This window comes from Phaenicophaeus curvirostris, chromosome 21 (genome assembly GCF_032191515.1).
Source record: "Phaenicophaeus curvirostris isolate KB17595 chromosome 21, BPBGC_Pcur_1.0, whole genome shotgun sequence".
NCBI classification, from domain to species: domain Eukaryota; kingdom Metazoa; phylum Chordata; class Aves; order Cuculiformes; family Cuculidae; genus Phaenicophaeus; species Phaenicophaeus curvirostris.
The window spans coordinates 2,601,818-2,622,557 of NC_091412.1; the positions used below are offsets into that span (position 1 = coordinate 2,601,818).

At 40.4% G+C, this 20,740-nt stretch overlaps 1 protein-coding gene across 2 annotated transcripts in view; it reads left to right on the plus strand.

Annotated features, from left to right (window-relative positions):
* The window catches only part of GTF2I (general transcription factor IIi), an 86,364-nt gene extending 66,237 nt beyond the window's left edge, over positions 1-20,127 (plus strand). For both annotated transcript variants that reach the window (XM_069873923.1, XM_069873924.1), the window contains exons 21-38: positions 334-405; positions 1,107-1,290; positions 1,853-1,911; positions 3,483-3,554; positions 4,116-4,299; positions 4,613-4,671; positions 5,899-5,994; positions 7,615-7,680; positions 8,504-8,687; positions 9,245-9,297; positions 10,189-10,299; positions 10,999-11,082; positions 11,821-12,004; positions 13,139-13,167; positions 14,636-14,695; positions 15,835-15,873; positions 18,876-18,950; positions 19,820-20,127. In XM_069873923.1, the coding sequence (XP_069730024.1) occupies positions 334-405; positions 1,107-1,290; positions 1,853-1,911; positions 3,483-3,554; positions 4,116-4,299; positions 4,613-4,671; positions 5,899-5,994; positions 7,615-7,680; positions 8,504-8,687; positions 9,245-9,297; positions 10,189-10,299; positions 10,999-11,082; positions 11,821-12,004; positions 13,139-13,167; positions 14,636-14,695; positions 15,835-15,873; positions 18,876-18,934 (1,595 nt within the window). In that variant the 3' untranslated portion in view covers positions 18,935-18,950; positions 19,820-20,127. The remainder of the gene's footprint in view (positions 1-333; positions 406-1,106; positions 1,291-1,852; positions 1,912-3,482; positions 3,555-4,115; positions 4,300-4,612; positions 4,672-5,898; positions 5,995-7,614; positions 7,681-8,503; positions 8,688-9,244; positions 9,298-10,188; positions 10,300-10,998; positions 11,083-11,820; positions 12,005-13,138; positions 13,168-14,635; positions 14,696-15,834; positions 15,874-18,875; positions 18,951-19,819) is intronic.
* Positions 20,128-20,740: the final 613 nt, after the last annotated feature.

A 20,740-nucleotide genomic window follows, 5' to 3' on the forward strand; every position in this document is an offset into this window, starting at 1 on the left:
GGCTGAACAAGCCCAACTCTCTCAGCCTGTCCTCGTATGGGAGGTGCAACAGCTCTGTACCCTTACGAAAGCATTGTAGTTCTTCATGTCAATACACTGTGTGTTTTGTATCAAGCCCGGTGTCACTGGTTCGATGGCTTTGCTCAGTCTTAATATTCTGTCATTTTTTATAATCAGTTTTCCTAGTGCCAAGTTGAATCCATACTTCCTTGTAGTATTTTCTGTGTGACCTCAAAATGCAGGATGATTACACCTGCTATAAACTGAAACAACTGAAAATATAACCAAAGTAATTAGAGGATGTTGTCTGTTTTCTGTGTCACTCAAATACAGTGAAGGAGGAGTGGTATGCCAGAATCACCAATCTGAGAAAGATGGTAGATCAGCTCTTCTGTAAAAAGTTTGGTGAGTACAGTGTTAGTATTTTCATTTTTTTCCCCTGGCTTTGTGTTTCTTAAAGGCAGCTTTCATTATTTTCTTTGAATGTCTGCAAGAATGAGACATCCGATCAGTTTTGTGTGAAACTTAAAATCCTGGTAGTTGAGTGGAAAAGGTGTTACTCTACTGCTAATACAGCAAAGTAAATTCATAGTTAAAAGAAATTTATAAATCTTCTATGTACAGCTCTTCTAATTGCTCTCAGTTCCTTCCCATTTAGTTTTTTTCCCTTTGATGGTGAAAAAGCCAACCATTTACTTATTTATATCCATCACAGTATCATTAAAATTAGTCTTAGAACATTTCTGGGTGAATTTTTATGTTCAATACAAAAACAATTGTCAACTTCATAAGAGCTTGAATAACATGTTGTGTGGTGCTCTATAATAGATTCAAAACTGAATAACACCACAGTACTCTGCCCCAGTTAGGAACCGTGCAGTCTTCAGTTCAGCACTGGGACTGCTGCAGTAGCATCGTGATCCCACAGGGCAAATGATTGTGGGTTTGAAGTGCTGGGGCTTGGAATCTACTGGGTTTAGATGTCCTGCATTGTCACAGATTCCAAGATCATGATTGCAGCTGCCTGAAGATGTGGTAGCTTAGCTAGTTTTAAATAAAGGTTGGTGGCCAACTGTCCAGTTACTGGATGTATTTTGTTCTAATAGCTGAGGCCATGGGGAGCACCGAGCCTAAAGCTGTTCCATACCAGAAATTTGAGGCCCATCCTGCGGAGCTCTATGTTGAAGGGCTACCAGAGAACATCCCCTTCAGGAGTCCTTCCTGGTACGGAATCCCTCGCCTGAAAAAAATAATTCAAGTTGGCGACAGAATAAAGTTTGTCATCAAAAGGTGAGTGTTCGTTTTAACGCCTAAGCATGCGTTTTTTTCTTTAAGAAAGAGGCCAAACATATGACCTTTGTGTGATCAAACATTTGATTTGTCATAGAATCATAGAATCATAGAATCATTTGGTTGGAAAAGACCTTTGAAATCCTTGAGTCCAACCATACCTGCCCACTACTAAACCAAATCCCTGAGCACCTCATCTACCTATCTTTTAAACGTCTCCAGGGATGGTGACTCCACCACTTCCCTGGGCAGCTTCTGCCAGTGCCTGAGAACCATTTCTGTGAAGGAATTTTTCCTAATATCTCATGTAAACCTCCCCTGGCACAACTTGAGGCCATTTCATTGAGTCGGGAAGCATTTGATCTCTAGTTACCAAATAAGCAGATTAAATATTCTGCGTTATAAACCGGGTATTTGCAATCCAGACATGTCTTCCAAAACATCTTCGTAGCATTTTCCAAAGTGTGAAAAGTGGAACAGAAAGTCCCAAACTTTTCAATTTGTGCTGTAAATGTGTGGTGTTTCATTGGTGTCAAGAACAGATCCACTTTTTTGGTTGCAGGCCGGAGCTGCTAACTGTCGCCTCAACCGAGGTTATTCAGCCCAAGACGAACACCCCAGGTAAGACTCCAGGTGGGAATGGAAGGCATTGGTGGGGACACAGGTTTGGGTCAATGCACCAGTTCTTGAATCTGCCAGTAGTAATGATACAAATTGAGAGCTGGAGCTTGTGGGGGTTTTTCCACACACACACACGTTTCGCTGGATAAACAAACTGCTGCTTCAGGAAACAATTCTGTGGAGCTCTGCAGAAAAGAAGGGACAGGCTATGATTTAGTAATCACCTAAGTTGTATTTGGCTTATGTCATCACAACATGTTGTGGATTTTGTTTGGATTGTAGGAGAAGGCTCATTCAGCAAGAGGGTGTCTCAGTAGAAAAGACTGGTTTTTGTGGAGCAGAAGGAACAGGCAGCGTTGATTTGTTTGTTTTGTTGCCCAAACCCTGATTGTTGTCAAATTTGACAACATAGCTGACACTTTCACAAGAAACAGATAACAGCAGTAAAAATCAGTGAATAAAATCCCCTTTCTGAAGGAACTGACAGCAATGGCTGTGATTCTTGAACCTCTCAGTGTCTGAATCTTCCAAATAGCATTTCTGGTTTGGACTTGTTATATTTTTCACTAACTTGTAGGTGAGTCGGGTGTTATCGATGCCCACAAAGCTTACCTGGGTGCAGGGTTTGATGTCAGACATGTAAACCCAGCAAATGTTCTCCTGAGCTTAGAGGCCAGTGAAAGCCATTTTCCCAGGCAAGGGCTGAGGATCCTCTTACTGCAGATGCAACTTTGTGTTGCCAAGGAACATCAATAAACTAGTTTAATTCCTTTTTCTAGAGAGACTACAACCTGTGCATAAGTATAAACATCAAATAAGTAGGCCAGATTGCAAAAAACAGGAATGCATCCTGCCTTGACGGTGTAGGAAGCCAGAAATAAAGAAGGTCAGGTAGTTTTTTAGTCAAGAATACTATTTGGAAACAAAATTTCCATAGAGTTTCCTTCATGCATGCTTTCTAGAACTCTGAATGTATTAGCTCAGCAGCAGTTAATTGTTATTTGTGGGTTATGATGAAAGTGAAGGAATTATGCTGTTTGTCGGAAAAGTAGTGCTTTTTATTGCTGCTAGTGTCCTTGGCTTGCTTCCCCACCTCAGTTACAAATGGCTCTGGCTAGCACTCCTATAATTGACTTCTATTTATAATAGAGAACAAGACTGAAGATGATTTTTAATGCTCATCAAAATGTTTAGCAAAGCACTCTTTACACCCTCCTCTTCTGTTCTAAAGAGTGTTATTCTTATGCATTATGATTAATTAAATTCAGCTTTGTAAAAGCCACTGGAATAATTCTTTCCTGCATCTAAAGGCTTTGAAGAACAAGTTCTCCCAGTTGAGGCAAAGTTTGAAGTTTGTAACTACATTGAAATAGATTTTCCATCATGTAGAAGGAATTAGGTGTGTCATTGAAGCTGCCGTTAATAATAATTACTCATTGTGTGTCCTTGTCTACTCAGATATGATTATGTTGGTAGTTTAGAAGTTTTTGTGTTGAAAAAAATGTCTTTGAGTGTGCCTCTTTATCTAGAACTGAGTAATGCTCTGACATATATCCATTCCTGGTTTGCAGTCAAAGAAGATTGGAACATCAGGATCACAAAGCTAAGAAAGCAGGTGGAAGAGATATTTAATATGAAGTTTGGTAAGATACACGTTAAATGAGCTCTTTTATAATGCCACTGTGTTTTAAAACTTGTCTATAAAAGAGTTTTATGTTTTACTCTACTTACTTAAACATCAGAAATGTGCGAGGTCACAGGTGGAAATGCTGACTCCTGTCACCTAATTTTTACTGGCTCTTCCCTGTACCGGACGTATATGAATTTTTAGAATCATAGAATCACAAGGTTGGAAAAGACCTCTTGGATCGTTGAGTCCAACCATTATAGCAAGGTACCAGGCCATAGCTTTTTCAGTTGTGTGATGGAGGTGACAATAAGTACACAAAAAGCTTTAGGATGAAAAAGTTCTCAGGAGAAAATATGAGGCAGTGCAGACTTAGGTGTTACCTGTAACAAGATGGACAAAGTCACTCTTTGCAACCATTCTACAGAAAATAATAGAAAATCTTTCTAAATGTTTATCTTGGGGTTTTTTATTGTCTCTGAGTAGTAGATACTCTGTCAGCCAGGCTTTTTAAAATCACTTGAGAGATCATACCACCCATTTGAGTGTGTAAAATACCACTGAATCTTTTTTTCAGCCCAGGCTCTGGGGCTTTCAGAGGCAGTGAAAGTTCCCTATCCGGTATTTGAATCAAACCCTGAGTACTTGTATGTCGAAGGCTTGCCAGAAGGAATCCCCTTCCGGAGTCCCACGTGGTTTGGAATTCCACGCCTTGAAAGAATTGTCCGTGGGAGTGGCAAAATCAAGTTTGTTGTCAAGAGGTATGTTTGTAATTCCAGTTACTTTTACTCCTGATTTTGAAGTTACTTGATTTTCTTTGCAGCAGCTTCAGGCTTTAAATGCTGCCTAAATTCTGTTTCTGTGAAATTACGGAGCAGAAGATATCGCTTTATGTTTTCTGACCTTTTCTAATTAATGGGAGATGGAGAGTCATCCATGCTTTAGCCGAGTTTTATTATAGAGAGCTGGTGTTTTGTAAATTTGAACTCAACTGAATTCCAAGAAATTTATAACATTTCACATTGTTTTTCTTGCCTATGTAATTGATTGGATTGTGTTCTGTTCAACTTTTAGACCTGAGCTTGTCACTTCCTATTTGCCTCCAGGACTGGCTAGTAAAATAAACACTAATGGTAAGCAATTAAGTATTATCTGCTGTCATCAATTAGTAAATACTTAATTCCTGCTTCCTTAGTAGACTGACATTGAAAAATACGGGTGTGTGTTTATTATAGACATTAAGGTGATCTAGCAAAGTCACCTCTAATTCTGCTATTATTTGACAAAGTCGCTCAAAACATAAATGTATTTGCCTTTTATTTACTTAAGACTATTTCAACATAGAAAGTGGAATTTATCCGTTTTCTACAGCTTTTATTTTGCTATTAATGGTTAAACCATGTTTAACTTATGGCTGTGAAGTGAAGTAAGTAACAATGAAGTTTTGTAAGAAAAGAATTAAAAAAGAAAATCTTGTAAGTTTCAGTTTTCTATAAAAAAATCAGAAGTTAGTAATTTTGTTATTTAGATAATAAAAATTACCAAGGCTGTCCCTCACACTTAGAAACAACAAATTCTTCTGTTCTGAATTAGTGGAGTGAAAATTTAGGTGCATTATCTGTCTTTTTCACATATACTAAACCTGCTTTTCAAGCATCCCTGTATTGTTCTGTCTTTATAACACAGACTATACTTAGTACAGACACAAGGGATGCTTCAGTCCCTTGGAATTTTCAGAACACAACTGTTTTTTTTGGTAGCTATGCAGGGTATACATTATAGAGGGTCTGTGTGTTACACCTTGCATTACATTGACTTCCAGCAATGAGTTCAAAAAGGTCACGAAGTCCTGCAGGCAATTCAAGTGTCCCAGAGATTGAAGTTACTGTTGAAGAAGGTATGGAAGAAATATCATTAAATATTCTTCTCATGTGCTTATCTTCTGTTCTTTTCGGTTTTCATAGCCCATAATTAACTTATATGTGCACCACGTGTAGCAAACTCATTTGCAGTTCAGAGCTCCAGATGCATTTTCATACAGGAACGGTTTTATTTTTTAATTTCTAATTAATACTGGATTCCATGCAGATGATGGTTATGTAAAACAGTGTCTGATGGCTTGTTTGGGCCTCTTATTCCAAGCAGAGATACAGGAAGTGATGTAGTCAGTCCTGAGCAGAGAAAAGACAGACGTGATCAGTAGAGCCAAAAATTTATACACAACCCGACAAGAACGTTTTTTACTCTGCTCTTGATTCAGAAGCTAAATTTTCTCTAGTAATCAAGTTTGATGTGTTGTTTTTTTCATATGATGGTTTTCTTCTGCTCCCTGCATACGTGTATGTGATCTCTTTTCACAGGTCCTAATAAACCACCACCAACGGATGTTCGAAGTATTTCTCAAACCAATGGGTCCAATATGGGTTTCAAGCCACGAGGAAGAGAGTTTTCTTTCGGTAAATGTTGTGGGAATTGGTACACATGCATTGTATTAATGCCGGTGTTGAAAATTCTGGCGACTACATATCAGAGATGTTTTGAATTTGTGTTGTATTCTGCAGCTAGTGAATGACTGATGGTCTTGTTTTCATGTACATTCAGTTCTTCATCATGTAGAATAATCTGCATTGGAGAAACCCTGGATGAAGTATGGAGAATGCTGTACAAATGCAGCATGGGGCCAGTAGATCATATTAATTCGGGTTCAGAATCGATCCCTTTAGACTCTTGCTCTGTATTTTCACAGTGCTGCAGACCTATGAAGGACTTGGCTGGTGCACGGTCTGGTGCAGACCTATGAAGGACTTGGCTGGTGCCTGCTGAGATCTGATACTATGTAGAAGCTTCATAAGTGCTCCACAAAGTTGAGATGTTAAGCGTCCTGTGCAGAGATTCACCAGCGGCACGTAGGGTCTGGGGAAGATTTCAACTGACGTTAGTTAGCCATGGAGCTGACATTAGTTAGTTGGAGCTGGTTTGGTGAGATCACTATTGTAGGCCTCTCCAGTTCTGGAAAATCAGTTAAGGAAAAGCCAAGTAGTTGTGTTCATGAACATTAGACTGGAGCATTTAGCCATGAAGGGCCAGGCCTGTCTGTGCAGTGCACTAGCACAGGCATCTTTGCATTGAAGTCAGGGTCAATTTGCAAGCCAGATAAGTTCCTTGTAGCCATCATAGCATCATAGAGATGAATAATGATATTCAGAGTAACTGTATGCAGTTCCCAAGCCTCACAAACCCTTTTTTTCCCAGCATCCCTACATTCTGAGTTTTTTTGCTTGTATTTTTATAAGACTCTGTTATTATTTGCTTTATTGGTATTTGCCCCCTGTGCTTTCTTCGTAGCCATGTGGTCAAAGAACATGAAACAAAGGAATTCTTTTCTCCTACCGAGCCAATTCAGAATGAACTTAATATACTGATTTGGTGTGACTGCTCCTTTTGCATGGGCAGTATTCATATTCAGAGTTCTGTATAGATTTCTTGGACCTTGATGGTAATTGTTAGACTTGGGCGTTCTTAAAAAGCCTGCAACGTTTTCAAACTTTGAACTGAGTTTTCAGTTTTGTGGAGCAGCTACGGGCCACTTCCAGCAGCCACGAGTAAACTGGTTTAGGAATTGCTGTCGGAAACAAAATACCTGGCTAGCTGGACGTTTAATCCTCTGCACTGAAGGTGAAGCTGTGACAGTTTCTAGTTCTCAAGAGACCCACGCGTTTCAGGGCTGTGTTGCTGAACATACTCTGACTGTTTTGGGTGCTAGTTCAGATGAGTGAATGTTCTGCTGCCTGATACTCTAAATTTGGCTCACTCTTGGGTTAGTATCAGTTTTAATCACCCTTGCGTTATCTGGCAGGAGGATGTTTCAAGGAGGGTGAGGATTGATGTGAATATAGGTTTAGACTGCGGCAGAATGTTCAGTGCCCTTTGCAGAATGAAAGCCGTTTCGTGCTTTTTACTGTCATAGTAAATCAGTTATCAAGCATAATAATTTATTAAACGTTCATTAAAATATTCTTCAAGGAGCAATTCACGGTATCAGCGTTAATTTAATTCTTCCAATTTCCTCCCGGCAGAGGCGTGGAATGCCAAAATTACTGACTTAAAGCAGAAAGTCGAAAATCTTTTTAATGAAAAATGTGGTAAGTTTATTGATTCTTTTTTACTGAGGTGTCTTTCTCATGAACATGAAGTTAGACATTTGAGAGAGATGTTCCCACGTTTACTCCAAAGGTCCTGCAGTCCTTGTGTATTCTAGGAAATCTCTTATTGGAGTTTGTTCTTGCCTAGGTTGCTTGCCGTTCCGTGTCACGCTTCCACTAGTTATTTTATTTCCGTTTGGAAAAGGAGAAGTTGTGGTTGGGTTACTACTTCTTTAATGACCTGGAGGGATGATTACTCCACATCCTGGCACAACTTTTTAAGCTTTCTTCACTCTGCTTACGAATGGGACTTTGTATGATTCCAGCTTCTGCAAGGCCCATTACGTTATGGATGGTGTCTAAAGAGATGTGCTTCATCATATGCCAGTGCTTCTTCTAGTGCAGGCTGTTTGGAAAGTAATGACTTTTGGAAGTAATGACATCTCATTACTCTTCTGAGTGTGTTTTTTGGAACAAGAGCACTAATCTCACCTTCCCTTGGTGCTATTCTCTGGCAGAGACAGAATGCACCGCCTGTAACGAAATGGAGTACAAGTGGGATAGTCCTGTTTGCAGACCAAGCCTATGAATTTTGAGCAGCAAATTATGATCAGATTTACTGCAACAGAATGAGTTTTCTTTGAGGCTGTTAATTTTCTTCCTGCCTACTCATAGCTGTCACCAAAAAAGGCAAAGGCTGCTGGTTCCACCTTATCTAGTCTGTGTGTGCTGAGTCTTATATATTGTTTATACCAGAGTTTTTCCTGTTTTATATTCATGCCTGTTGTCTAGCTGGTAGGTTATCTGCTCTGTTGTATTTCAGGGGAAGCACTGGGGCTGACTGAACCAGTGAAGGTGCCTTTTGCGTTGTTTGAATCCTTCCCAGAGGTGTTCTATGTGGAAGGGCTTCCTGAGGGGGTGCCATTCCGCCGACCTTCTACTTTTGGAATTCCAAGACTAGAGAAGATCCTGAGAAACAGAGCTAAGATAAAATTCATTATTAAAAGGTGAGACTCCCATATGTCTTTGATAATTTATCCTGTGAAAATTGAAATGCAGAACAGAAAATGAAACTGTGTTGCCAAGATGCTAAATTACTCACTGGTATATTTTTAGTATCTGAGGAAATGGTCAGAAAGCTCCTGTAGAGGTGGAGCAAGATACCATAATCTCTTTGTTCTGACAGACGCTGTTTTGAGAGGAAGAGCAAGTACAGATTTCTTAGCCCATTTCAGTTATTGCATCACTGGTTTAGTTCTTTCTGCGTGGAACACATATGGGTTACACATCAAACTTGCTGGCAGTGTGCTAAGAGCTGAGAAGTGAAGATTTATATATTGCAGGGTGTAAGGATTTATTTGTCTTGTCTATAATAGGTTTAGATAACCATGTGCTAGTGCGAAAACAGCGGCAAAAGAAGTTGCAGAACCTCTCAGCCATTAGGTACATGGTTGGAGGCTATCACTTACTTCCTATCTTTAATAAATTAATATTACAAAATGCATTTTCTTTCATGTTGATGACTGTGATTTTATTGTACATGAAATGTTTATTGTGTTCACAGGCCTGAGATGTTTGAGGCAGCTGTGAAGGAAAATTCTGCTAGAAGCCCCCAAAGTGAGTTTTGCAACTGCTTAGCATTAAGATAACAGTTTCTTTTGAGCCTTAAATACAAATCAGAAATGCTTCTTGGTGTTAACCAGTTCCCAAAAGATTCATTCTGCGTTGTGGTGTGTTTGTTTGTTTCTACAACATGGGAAAAGCACTTACTAGTTAGGGTTTGAATATAGCTTTAGCAAGGGAGCGTTATGTTTTTTAAGTTATTCACAATAGTCATGCCTCCAATATATTATTTGCTACCTTTTAGCAAGTAACATGATTCACAGGAGTAATTCAGGTCTAGAGGTTTACCCCTAATACATAGGTCGTCAAAATGCCAAGTGCTGCACAGGCAATAGTGCTGAAAACCAGCAGAAAAATATGACAGGAAGGGCGTGAGTTTAATGTTTTGGGTCTTACTGTTATCTGTTACTATGGGCTGGGAAAAATCTGCTGAATTATTTGAACTATGCTAGTTTGTGCCACTGGACAGTGACTCACAAATGCAACTGTAAGGGATTTCTTCTGTAAATGCATCAAGTGAGCACATGACTCGGGTGCTGCTACTGAATTAACTGCAAGTGCCTTCATTTTTCTGTTAATAAAAATACCAAAATACTTATTCCGCATACTCATTTTTTTTCCCGTTTCTTTAATAATCTTTTCAGAAAGCCAGCTGTAGGTAAATATTCACATTATCTTTAATCTCGCTCTTTCTCCTCTTGGGCTGGAAAGACAGAGTAGTGTGACCTTCAATAAGTATATCTCATTTCCCATTTTGAAAATGGAGCTGTATCCACTTTGAAAACTTCCCAAATACCTGTTCTTTTGCAATATTTTCTTTGTGTGTGACATTCAAGATCTGAGCTGTCTAGAGATTTTTTTTTAAATCAATTTTCTTCCTTTTAGGGAAAATTAACTCATCTAACATGGCTAATACAGCAAGCACCACGACAAACGCGGTGGTCAACACGGCTGCAGGGGTTGAAGATCTTAACATCATTCAGGTAACCATACCAGGTGGGTGTACAGTCTGCTTTCACGTCAGAGTTTTTATGTGTATAGTCTGCATGACACTTAGTGTGGTGAAGTTTTTTCCTACGGTCAAGCTGGTTCACTGAAATGCATGAAGATCCATTCAATCTCTAGTAGAATATTCCTGGCCCAGCCCCTAGTTAAAAAATATCCCTGTTTTTCCCTTTTCTTTCATTTATTAAATTAAATACTGATTTTTTTTGCATCTTTCTTTGCAACTTCAAGAGATCAGGATTCCGACTGAATTGAATAACTATGCAAACTGAACTGCTTTGTCTTAAACAGCACTGGATACCTCTTTCTCAGGCACATCTTACATTCGTTAGAAACTGCGGGGAACGTGGCATCCTCGGGCCATCTACTGAATGTCACTTTGCTTTTCCCTTTCCCCACTGTTGCACGTACTGAAAATAACTGATGATTTTAGACTAGCTTTCAGAATCATCTCTGGATGACTAATCTAACGTTGGTGATGTAAATACTTAGAAGCTTCTCGGAGATTTCTTAACAACCATCTAATCCGTGTGTTCGTAGAGTTCTGTGTTAGTGCTTAAACCAGGAACACACGGTGCCGTTTCAAAGCCCTTACATCTGCTTACTTTGAGGAAACTTGCTGTGATAAACAAGCTCTGGCAGAAAAAAAAATAGGTTTAATTCTGATGCTACTCTAACAATTTCTTCCAGATGATGAAAGTGAACGGCTGTCAAAAGTAGAGAAGGCCAGACAATTGAGAGAGCAAGTAAATGATCTTTTTAGCCGGAAATTTGGTAATTGCTTCTTACTCCCCATTTTTACATAGAGGTGAATGCAATTAATGTTGTTCATATTGATGTTACTGAGTCATCGCAGTGGATGATCTGTGTGATCACTAAAATGAATAAGTTTGAGGATTGTATATGAATGTCACACTTCGACTTCAAACAGAATCCTTCATTAGTGGAGTAGGTTGCTTGGTATTTTACGCAGAAGATCCCAAGGGTGTAGGCTGCTTTATGTTCCCACCTCCTTTTTCTTTCTGTGTAAACATGGATAAAATATTTATTTTGCTGGCAAACCATGATTCTTCTTAGGGCTTCTTAGTCCTGATCTCTTAATACTTGGGACTAGAGTAAATTTTAAAATGCAACCTATCCTAGTTTTATTTGGTTTTACTTTGTAATTGCATTGTGCAGCAATAATGACCTGAGTTTCTTTACCTGAAAGTCTTTCAGTAGTGCTGTGTGGAATGCTTTCTTTTCCTTTGTGTAGCCATTTCCATTTCCTTAGATATCTTGTTCTGCACCTTTTTTAGTGAAACAGAATCTGGGGTTTTTATCTGGTGAGAGCCTGAGTTGTGACTAACACTCTCATAATAATGTAATGGTTTAATTGTTGAGTGGATTTTCAGTCTCAGATCTGATAGAAGGCTTGGGTGTACGTTTAGTTTTCTAATCATATGAGGACATTTTCTTCAATGTAACCATAAATACGTAGACTTGAAAATAACCGTGACCTCTCTCTCTTAGGCGAAGCCATTGGTATGAATTTTCCTGTGAAAGTCCCTTATCGAAAAATCACCATCAACCCTGGCTGTGTGGTGGTGGATGGGATGCCTCCTGGCGTGACGTTTAAAGCTCCCAGTTACCTGGAAATCAGCTCAATGAGGAAGATTCTGGAATCAGCAGAGTTTATCAAATTCACTGTCGTTCGGTAGGTGGCTGGCATTGATGAGATTGTACTGAGGTTGTGAGGACAGCCCTGTAGCTTGGATATATTGATTGTGGAATGAATAGAGGCTGCAGCGCATCTTTAAATAGTGGGAAGCTGTTGGCTCTTCTGGAAAGTCTACTGGCTCTTATGTCAAATCTAATGAAGCCCAGATGTTCATAGCATGAATGAAGATGGTGACTCTTTGGAGAATATGCTGAATTTAGTATGACAAAGGGCATTTTATTAATAGTGCAGAGTACAGAAAGCTGTCTTCTGAGGTAAAATCCAGTTGTATTCTATAACGGAGTGTGGGTCTTACTCTCCCATTTATCAGATCAAGCTTTGAGAAAGGTCCAGAGCATGTTGGGTCTTGACAGTAAATAGTATGTTTGTAGCAGTGTTAATATTAGTATTTAAGTATTTCAGTATTTCAGTTGTGTTAAGATTCTTGAGTTAAGGTAATCTATTTTCCTACTGAAAGAGTTGATCTACAATATATAAAAATAGAATATTGTCCAGTCACAATATACATGAAATTTTTTTGAGTGTCTGTGTTTGCATAGATGTATGCACACACGTCTGTACACAGAGTGTATTTGTATGCGTGAAGCAGAACAGGTGAACCTTTGGAATCCTACTCAGGAGTTTGGGAATTAAAAAATAAGAATTTATCAGTTTACATAACTTCTCAGACCACAGACTGCTTCACAGGAGTCTAAAAGATTTCATTTATCTTGAGATGGCGATAAAGTTCTGAAGTATATTTTTCTAAAGGGTCTGAATCCTCCAAGCTCAGTCATGAAGAGTTCTGACTGAAAGGACTCTAGCTTGATACATTTTGTTTAATTGAGCTCTGAAGAAGAGGTGACACTCTTCTTAATTACCTGTCACAGAGGGAAAGATTTAGATCTTTCTCTGTGTGTTACTTTACAAAATCCTGCTGAACAAACTGCAGTGTCCAAGTGCTGCTATGGTGGTTCCTTATGTGTTGTTTGACTTTATGTTCAGTTTTTAGCATGACCTCTATTCTGAGCCATGAGGCGAGGCTGCGTGGGAGGGAGACTCTGTGCAGGATAATTCAGAGTCAATTGTTATTCTTTTTCTTTGTTTTTTGTTTTGTTTTTTTTTTTACAGACCATTTCCAGGACTTGTGATTAACAGTCGTAAGTATGTCGCAAACACTGATGGCAAATGTATTTTTGTAACTTACTGTGATTCATTTTCTACAGTTTCGCTTAGGAGCAGAGGCACCACAGTGGTTAAATTCTATGCACAACACTCTTCCTCTGTCTTGTCTCACTAAAACTTCCTGGCTAAACATGTGCCATTAAATTGAGAGCAGTGTGATAAGTATACAGAATAGTGTAATATTAGCATTAAATGCAAGGTAGTGATTTTGTATTTTTCAGCTGCAGAGCCTCAAAGAGATTTAGGATCCTTACTGAGCAGCAGACTTGCATGGGAGTGCCACGGTTTAGGTTTGGATCCGTTGCAGGAGCAGTTAATAACAAAGAACTGCCCAGTAGCTGCACAGCCGTGTTCCTGTGGAAAACCCTGCATGCTGCTGAAACTGTAACAGCTTAGAAAGGCAGTTTAATTACCTGAAGTGCCACGGCCAATGTGGCCATCGTAATGGAATTGTTTGGGGGAGAAAAAAAGGACTTAGTATTTTCAGTTGCCTGAATTTTTTTAGATCTTTTATGTAAGAGAAAAAATCTGCAGAGCTCTGTCATTACAGTGTCCCTCGTGTTGTGTTCTTTCTGAGCCAATGTCAGATCGGAAATTCGGGGCCAAATAACCTCCTGTCATTAGCTTGGCCTTACCCAGGCTGAGCCTTAGCAATCCAGCCTTCGTTCACTTGCTCCCAGCCACCAGGACATCCCAGCTAACGCGCTGAGGTCTGTGAACTGTGGGTGTGAAGTGTTCTCAGGAAGGTGCAGCAGCTTGTAACTCCCAGTGACCTGCTTACCAGTCCTGCTTAGGTGGAAAAGAGATCCCTGTGTAAGAGGGAACCTTCCAGGCAAATAAATGTATGCTACCATTTCCAGAGGATGGAATTAGAAGTTTAAAGAATCTATTAAACTACTTTATATCCAGCATAACTGCCAGCATGCTCCAGGTTTTTACTCAAGGACATGGTTTAGTGGTAGATAGGAATGGTTGGACTTGATCTAGTGATTCTGTGATTCTATGTGTTGGGACTGAGGCTAGCTGATATGCTGAATAAGAACAGCACGGATCATCTTCCATCCCTGGAGGAGCAGACTGATCATTAAGGTGTGTTTTTTGTGCTGTATCCACATCCATTAATTATGATCAGAATTATCTGATGTTGATAGATATGAGGTGAATGATTGGAAGGCTCTGAGCTTACTGCTTATGTAGGTCTGGTGCCTTATTCTTGTTCTGAGGAACATGTGAGAACTTGCAAAGAAGTTTTTGGCACTTGCAGACAAGATAGGGAATGTTTTCTTTAATAAAAATCATTGAAGTGCATGTCAGTCACCAGCATTAGTAACCTGTTCATGCGACAAGTTTCAGGCTTTGCAGAGTTGAGAAGTACACTTGCCCTTGTGTTTCATATGGACCATTTTCATTGTGAAGCTAAACAGTGATCATGTCTAATCTTAGAGCTGATGGAAAAAGCTGAAGCAGAAGCTCCTCCACCAGCAGCAGCACCAGCCCTGCCAGGTAATGCAGAGCGTGATGTGTGTCCTTGCAGAAGGGGGAGAGGTGTGGGGTTCTCGGTGTCATCGACAGATGGCATTAGTAGTCTTGGTGTGGGCGCGTGCTGCTCATGATGAGCCATTTTATTTTGACAGACGATGTGTGATGGTGACTTTTATAGCTATTAAATATGAATAAGTTAATAGATCCATTGCTTCTTTCAAGCTGTCATTGGCGTATTCCTTGATTTGATTTTTGCAGGTGATGAATGAGCTGAAGAGAAGGATTAGTAGGGGCAATATATAAAGCCAATTCAGTGTCCATTTATTGATGTCTGCTAACTCGAAGCGTGTGTGTGTGTCTGCGCCAAGTGAAGTTTGCCTGTGTAACTTGTAGACCTTTTAAAAGCGTGTATCTCAATTTGGTGTAGTGCAGGAAAGGCTTCTGCAATTGATTGAATAAACCCTTACACAAAGAAACTGGGAAACTAAGAGAAAATGTTCGATAAGCACTTTAAGAGAGTGGGACACTTACATAGTGGAAATAATTACAAAGGAAACACTGGCTCCTCTGTTTTTTGGAGGTGGTGAGAGAGAGGCAAATGCGTGCTGATGGTCTGTGAACTTGTTGTAGTCTGTCTGTCCTTAACTCACTGTGGTGTTAAAGAGGTTAAATGGCTTTAATCCATCAACACAATCAACAGAAGAATCATTATGGAATTAAAACATGCTTTAAGCCCTTTGTTCTGCACCTTCCCACTTCCCCCCAAAACACAATTTACTCGCCATTGAGGACAGCATTAACCACAAGTGATGACTTCATTTTAAAATCCAGTTTTATATTGAAGCAGTTTGAGTAAACTCGATATGTTCATTGCAAGTGCACGTTATGTTGTGCTATGGCTTTGCAGTCCCATCTGCCACAGTGAACCATACTTGGAAGAGAAAGAATTAGTGCAGTGAATTAAATGTTTGGTTATTTTGCTATATTTTGCTGCACGATCTAGAGATACACAGGTTTATCTCAAAGATATTTGTATCCGATCATAAGAGATGTGGCTTTTTTTTTCAGCGAAGACTTTATTTCCCTCATTTTTCTAAGATACTTGTCTGGTTTTGTTGAAACTATATTCATATTCGTTTGCCTATGTTTTTTCATTAAAGAGCCAGCTGACCCAAGCCAAACAGAAGTGTCTGTAGGAGGTAAGTGTTTGTCTTCCGTTATTATCAACAAATATTTTTAAGTCATTTAGAACAAACTTGAATCTTTTTTTTTAAAAGTAGGCAGGTCGATCAAAACAAACAAACAAAACCCCCATCTTTTAATGGTACCTAGGACATTTTTTCACCTGTGTTAATACCATGCTGCATCATATGAAAAAGACACTGCAGCAGAAGTTATTATTCAGATGATTTTATAAGGTAGTTTTATGAGTTGTTGTTCTGGCTTGGTGAGTCATGACTATAAATAGGTCTTGAGTGATTGTTCATATCCTGAGCGATGCATCTAGTCGTTGAGCGCAGTGGTTTCCACAGTTTGTGCAAGTGAATGATTGCCATCATCTGGAAATTTGAATGCCATATGGACCTGAATATTCTGGGTTGGGGAGAGGGATACTCATAGAATCATAGTTTAGTATGGATTGAAAGGGAACTTAAAGGTCATCCAGTTCCAGCCCCCCTGCCATGGGCAGGGACACCTCCCACTGGATCAGGGGCTCCAAGCCCCATCCAACCTGGCCTTGAACCCCTCCAGGGATGGGGCAGCCACCACTGCTCTGGGCAACCTGGGCCAGGGCCTCCCCACTCTCATGGTGAGGAAATTCTTAGTCTAGTCTAAATCTGCCCCTCTCCAGATTGTCCCCATTGCCCCTCGTCCTATCACCACAAGCCTTTGTGAACAGTCCCTCCTCAGCTTTCTTGTAGCCCCTTCAGGCACTGGAAAGTTGCTATAAGATCTTCTCGAAGCCTTCTCTTCTCCAGGCTGAACAACCCCAACTCTCTCAACCTGTCCTCGTACAGGAGGTGCTTCAGCCCTCTGATCACTTTTGTAGCCTCCTCTGGACCCATTGCAACAGCTCCAGATCCTTCTTTTGTTGTTCTTCCAGAAGTTAAGCTCTGAAAAACATCCCTATTGTCCAGGAATCTACTTGAGTTGTGTCTTTTCCCAGTGCTGATGTATGTGAGACCAAGGTGACTGTGGATCTCCTACCCACCCTGTGCTTGTGCCTTTGGTCTTGGAGCATTAGGAATTCTGAGTTGACCTGAGAACTGGGATGCTGGTGTCTGCTGTGTGCCCGAGGTGGCTGTGGCTGCCTCTGGTGGGGCCGTTGCAGGTGATCCGAGATGCTGTGGCAGTTTGACAGGAGCCAGGTTGTCCCGAGAGGGCTCTCCTGGGTCAGTAGCAGCTTGGCAGCAGTGCAGCCAGCAGCCCTGGATGGAGGCTGCTGTGCATCAGCACCTGTCATCTTAAAACTTTCAACTTGAGTTCATTCCCTAATCCAGCTTAGAACCAGAAGAGAAAGCAGCAAATCTCAGCATTCCCATTCTTCTGTATTCTTTTCCATGGAAATGCCCTTTCCAATCTCTGTTGCTTCATTTTCCCTGTCGTGTCACTGAACTCTGAAACAAGCCAACATGCTCACCTTACTGCTGTTCCAAGCTCAGTTACAGGTTCTCCGAGTTTTATGAGTAGGTCTTTCTTGGAGTGTAAATCAATCCTGTTCCAGCAGTCAAGACAAAAAGAAGCCAAGCGTTAGAGTCACAGAGAACCGATCTGCAGATCTGAGCTCACAGTTATTGAAAGCTGAAATATCAAATGTCTTTGTAATGCCAGAACTGTGTGGGATCACTGAAATTGTTCGATGATGGAGAGAAGCAGTTGTTCTGAGTAGCCTTGTGGAGGAAATGTAGCTGTGTGCCTTCAAAGGGGTGGTTTTGAATAGATGTGGTTTTGAATTTGTCATCCAAAACTGGATTCAGAGCCAGTTCCCAGAGGAATCATCCTGAGAAAAAGCATGTAATTGCTAAAGAACTCAAAATTTCTTCTGGACTAGGCTAGAAGCTACGAAATTATCACGTTGTGGAGTGGCTTGGCTTTGTAGTGATGAACTGTCCTATCCTTGAACCTTCCAAACAACTTCAGTGAAAACCCAATTTCCTTCCCACATCATATCCTCTGTTTATAAAAAGACCAAAACCAGGCTCTGAGTCATACAGGCAGTGCTATACAGGCACAGGGTTTCTTTGGTTTACATTGAAGCATCCCTGTGAACAAGAAAAAGCAAAGATTTTGTAATCGAGTCTACTAGAAATGAAAAAAAAAATCGTATCATAAGATGATGAATGCTTTAGCCAACAATATAAAATGTATCTCTTTTAAAGCACCTCACAGGGCCTTTCTCTGTGATACTGTGCACTGAAGAAGAAAAATTAGCTAGGGTCAAAATGTGTTTTGCACAGATTGAGATATAATAATGCAGAAACCAGTATGGGGAAGAGCAGCAGTCCTGTGGATGGGAGAAAATAGGAAAAACTAGTCAGTGCTGCAAAAGGACGGGTTTGCGCAAGGAATGTTAATGCAGTAACTGACCCAGGAGGCAAGAGCAGAAGTCGGTTCAGATTTTGCTAGCTGCCCTGGGAAGGCAGCATCTTAACGTGAAGCAGAGATCATGCCTGGAGTATTTGAAGTCACAGGCTACAGTCAAACTTGGGGGTGTTTGGAAATCTTCACCCCACTTTGTGTATCGATGAGGAGGACGGGGGACGGAATGATGCTGGGATTGACAAAGAGGAGGGAGAAGGCTGGAATAGTGAGGTGCACACCAAAACAATGATAGATCTGACCTTTCTTTTCACTGATCATATCTTCTTTCCTTTCTCAATTAAATTCCTTTCTTGCCCACCTAGTATTTCAGCTACATAAAAAGCAATTTTATGTTTCATACACTTCTAATGCCAATTCTTCTTTCTGTTCTTTAAAAACTAGAGGTCTGAAAGATCCCAGGTTGCTTTAGATTGACACGAATATGGTAATTTCCACGGAATCAGGCTGTTGTGAATACATTCTTGTTTATCATTCACATTTTAAGATGATAAACAAGTGCTTTTCATGTTGCCATCATTTTTTGTAGCAGTACAGCAATAACAACAAAGTAGGATGGGAAGTTCCCTTTTTTATTCATTCATTACTGCTTTTTCAACAGATATTACAGAAACAGAAGAAAGTTCTCAAATAAAGCAAGAACCGGACCCAACGTGGTAGAGCTCCTCAATACTGGGTAAAGGAACTTAATGTTTCTGGAATTCAGTACTTGTCGAGGGATAATGTTTTTCTGTTTTGTAGTGAGAAGAGGGCTGAGGTACAGGACTGAATGCCAGGAGGTGCCAGTCCTTTCCTTGTGGATTATTTCATTCCTCTTGGTTCTTACCTATAAAATGTAGGGTGTTTTCACTCCTTTGTCCAAATACAATGTAGAGGACGCTGTTCTCTGATCTGTGAGGCAGGCAGCCCTAGGAGTGTGGCCTCTAACTAAATAATGAGTGATGGTAACTACATACCTTGGAAGTTGGGTCAATGCAAGTTTAGGGTGAAAGCATGTGAAACACGTGGTGATGTGAAAGAGCATTATTATTCTTGGTGAAGCCTACACATTTCCAAATCGTAATGGAGCAGGAAGGCTCTTTGCTGTGATTGCACCATTGTCTAAGCTGGGGACAGTTGGTGAAGCTGCTACCTTGCTGACAAGCCAACTTCCTTTAAAAGTTGCTTTTCTTTTCATGGACTTTTATCAAAAGCTGAGTTTAATTTGTAATGCAAAAATGGCTGTTGCTCCAAGCCCCATCCAGCCTGGCCTGGAACCCCTCCAGGGATGGAGCAGCCACTACTGCTCTGGGCAACCTGGGCCAGGGCCTCCCCACCCTCACAGCAAAACATTTCTGCCTAAAATCTCCCTCTTTCAGCTGAAAACCATTCCCCCTTCATCCGATCCCTGCTGTCCCGGATAGGAGCCCCTCCCCAGCTTTCCCAGAGCCCTGGAAGGCTGCTGTAACGTGGCAGGAGAAAATATACTAAAAGAACTGTTACAAACTGTAGTAAGATACAGAGCTACAATGAAAATAACTCGCCCTTGTAATTTTTCTTACCCAGGCAGAAGCACTCCGTTCTGAAAGGAGCCTGCGGGACTGTCCTGAGCTGTGTAATATAACTGTGTAAGAGAAGTACCTTCTATACAAACCCTTTTTGTACTTTTAGATAGAAATGTCTACTTTTTCAGCAGTTCTGTGAATTGACTTAAAACAAAGAATGACTGTAGATTTGGAATGCTGGTTTTACTCTGGAGTATATTATCAGGACTAAATTCGATGCAGCAGTGCCGGCGAGATGATGGGGATGAAAACCAACAGGGACTTAACAGAGGCTGTCTACATTTCTCAATAAAGCAGAATTTCACCATAGCTGAATTCATCCAAGCTTTTTTAATGAAGAAACATTCCTGCAAGTAGTTCAGTTTGTTAGCTTTACTTTGGGTCTTTTTTTGTTCTTACTACTTTAATGGCTGATTGGACAATAGTATCTGTATATTTGAACTAATCTTTCCTATGATATCGATCACAATTCATATGTTTTTCGTAAACAAAAGCTAAACTGGTTCACTTGACCATTCGTACGCATTAATGAGATGGACTGTGGAATGACCAGTGTTCCAGTGTGTGGATTAGGAACCAATTTAAATTAAACCCTGATATAGTTTGCTCTGCTAATTCAAAGTAGTAAGTGCGTGTTTTATCAGGACATCCTGTGGTTTATCTATGATGGGTCTGGTCTTGGAGTCCTGACGTAGACAAAACTCACGTGAACATGAGAGACCACTTTTCTCCTGCAAGCTCAAGGGGAAACACCCCTCCCTTTCATCCAGTTGTGAAGTGTATGCTGCGAGCTGCTGTAAAGCCTGCAATGTCAAAAGTTGAATCCTCTGTAGTCCTGGTTACTCCTCACATCGGTAAGAGACTCATGTATGCATTTCTTTCGAGTTTCACAAACAAGAAGAGATGTAAATCCTGGCTGTGT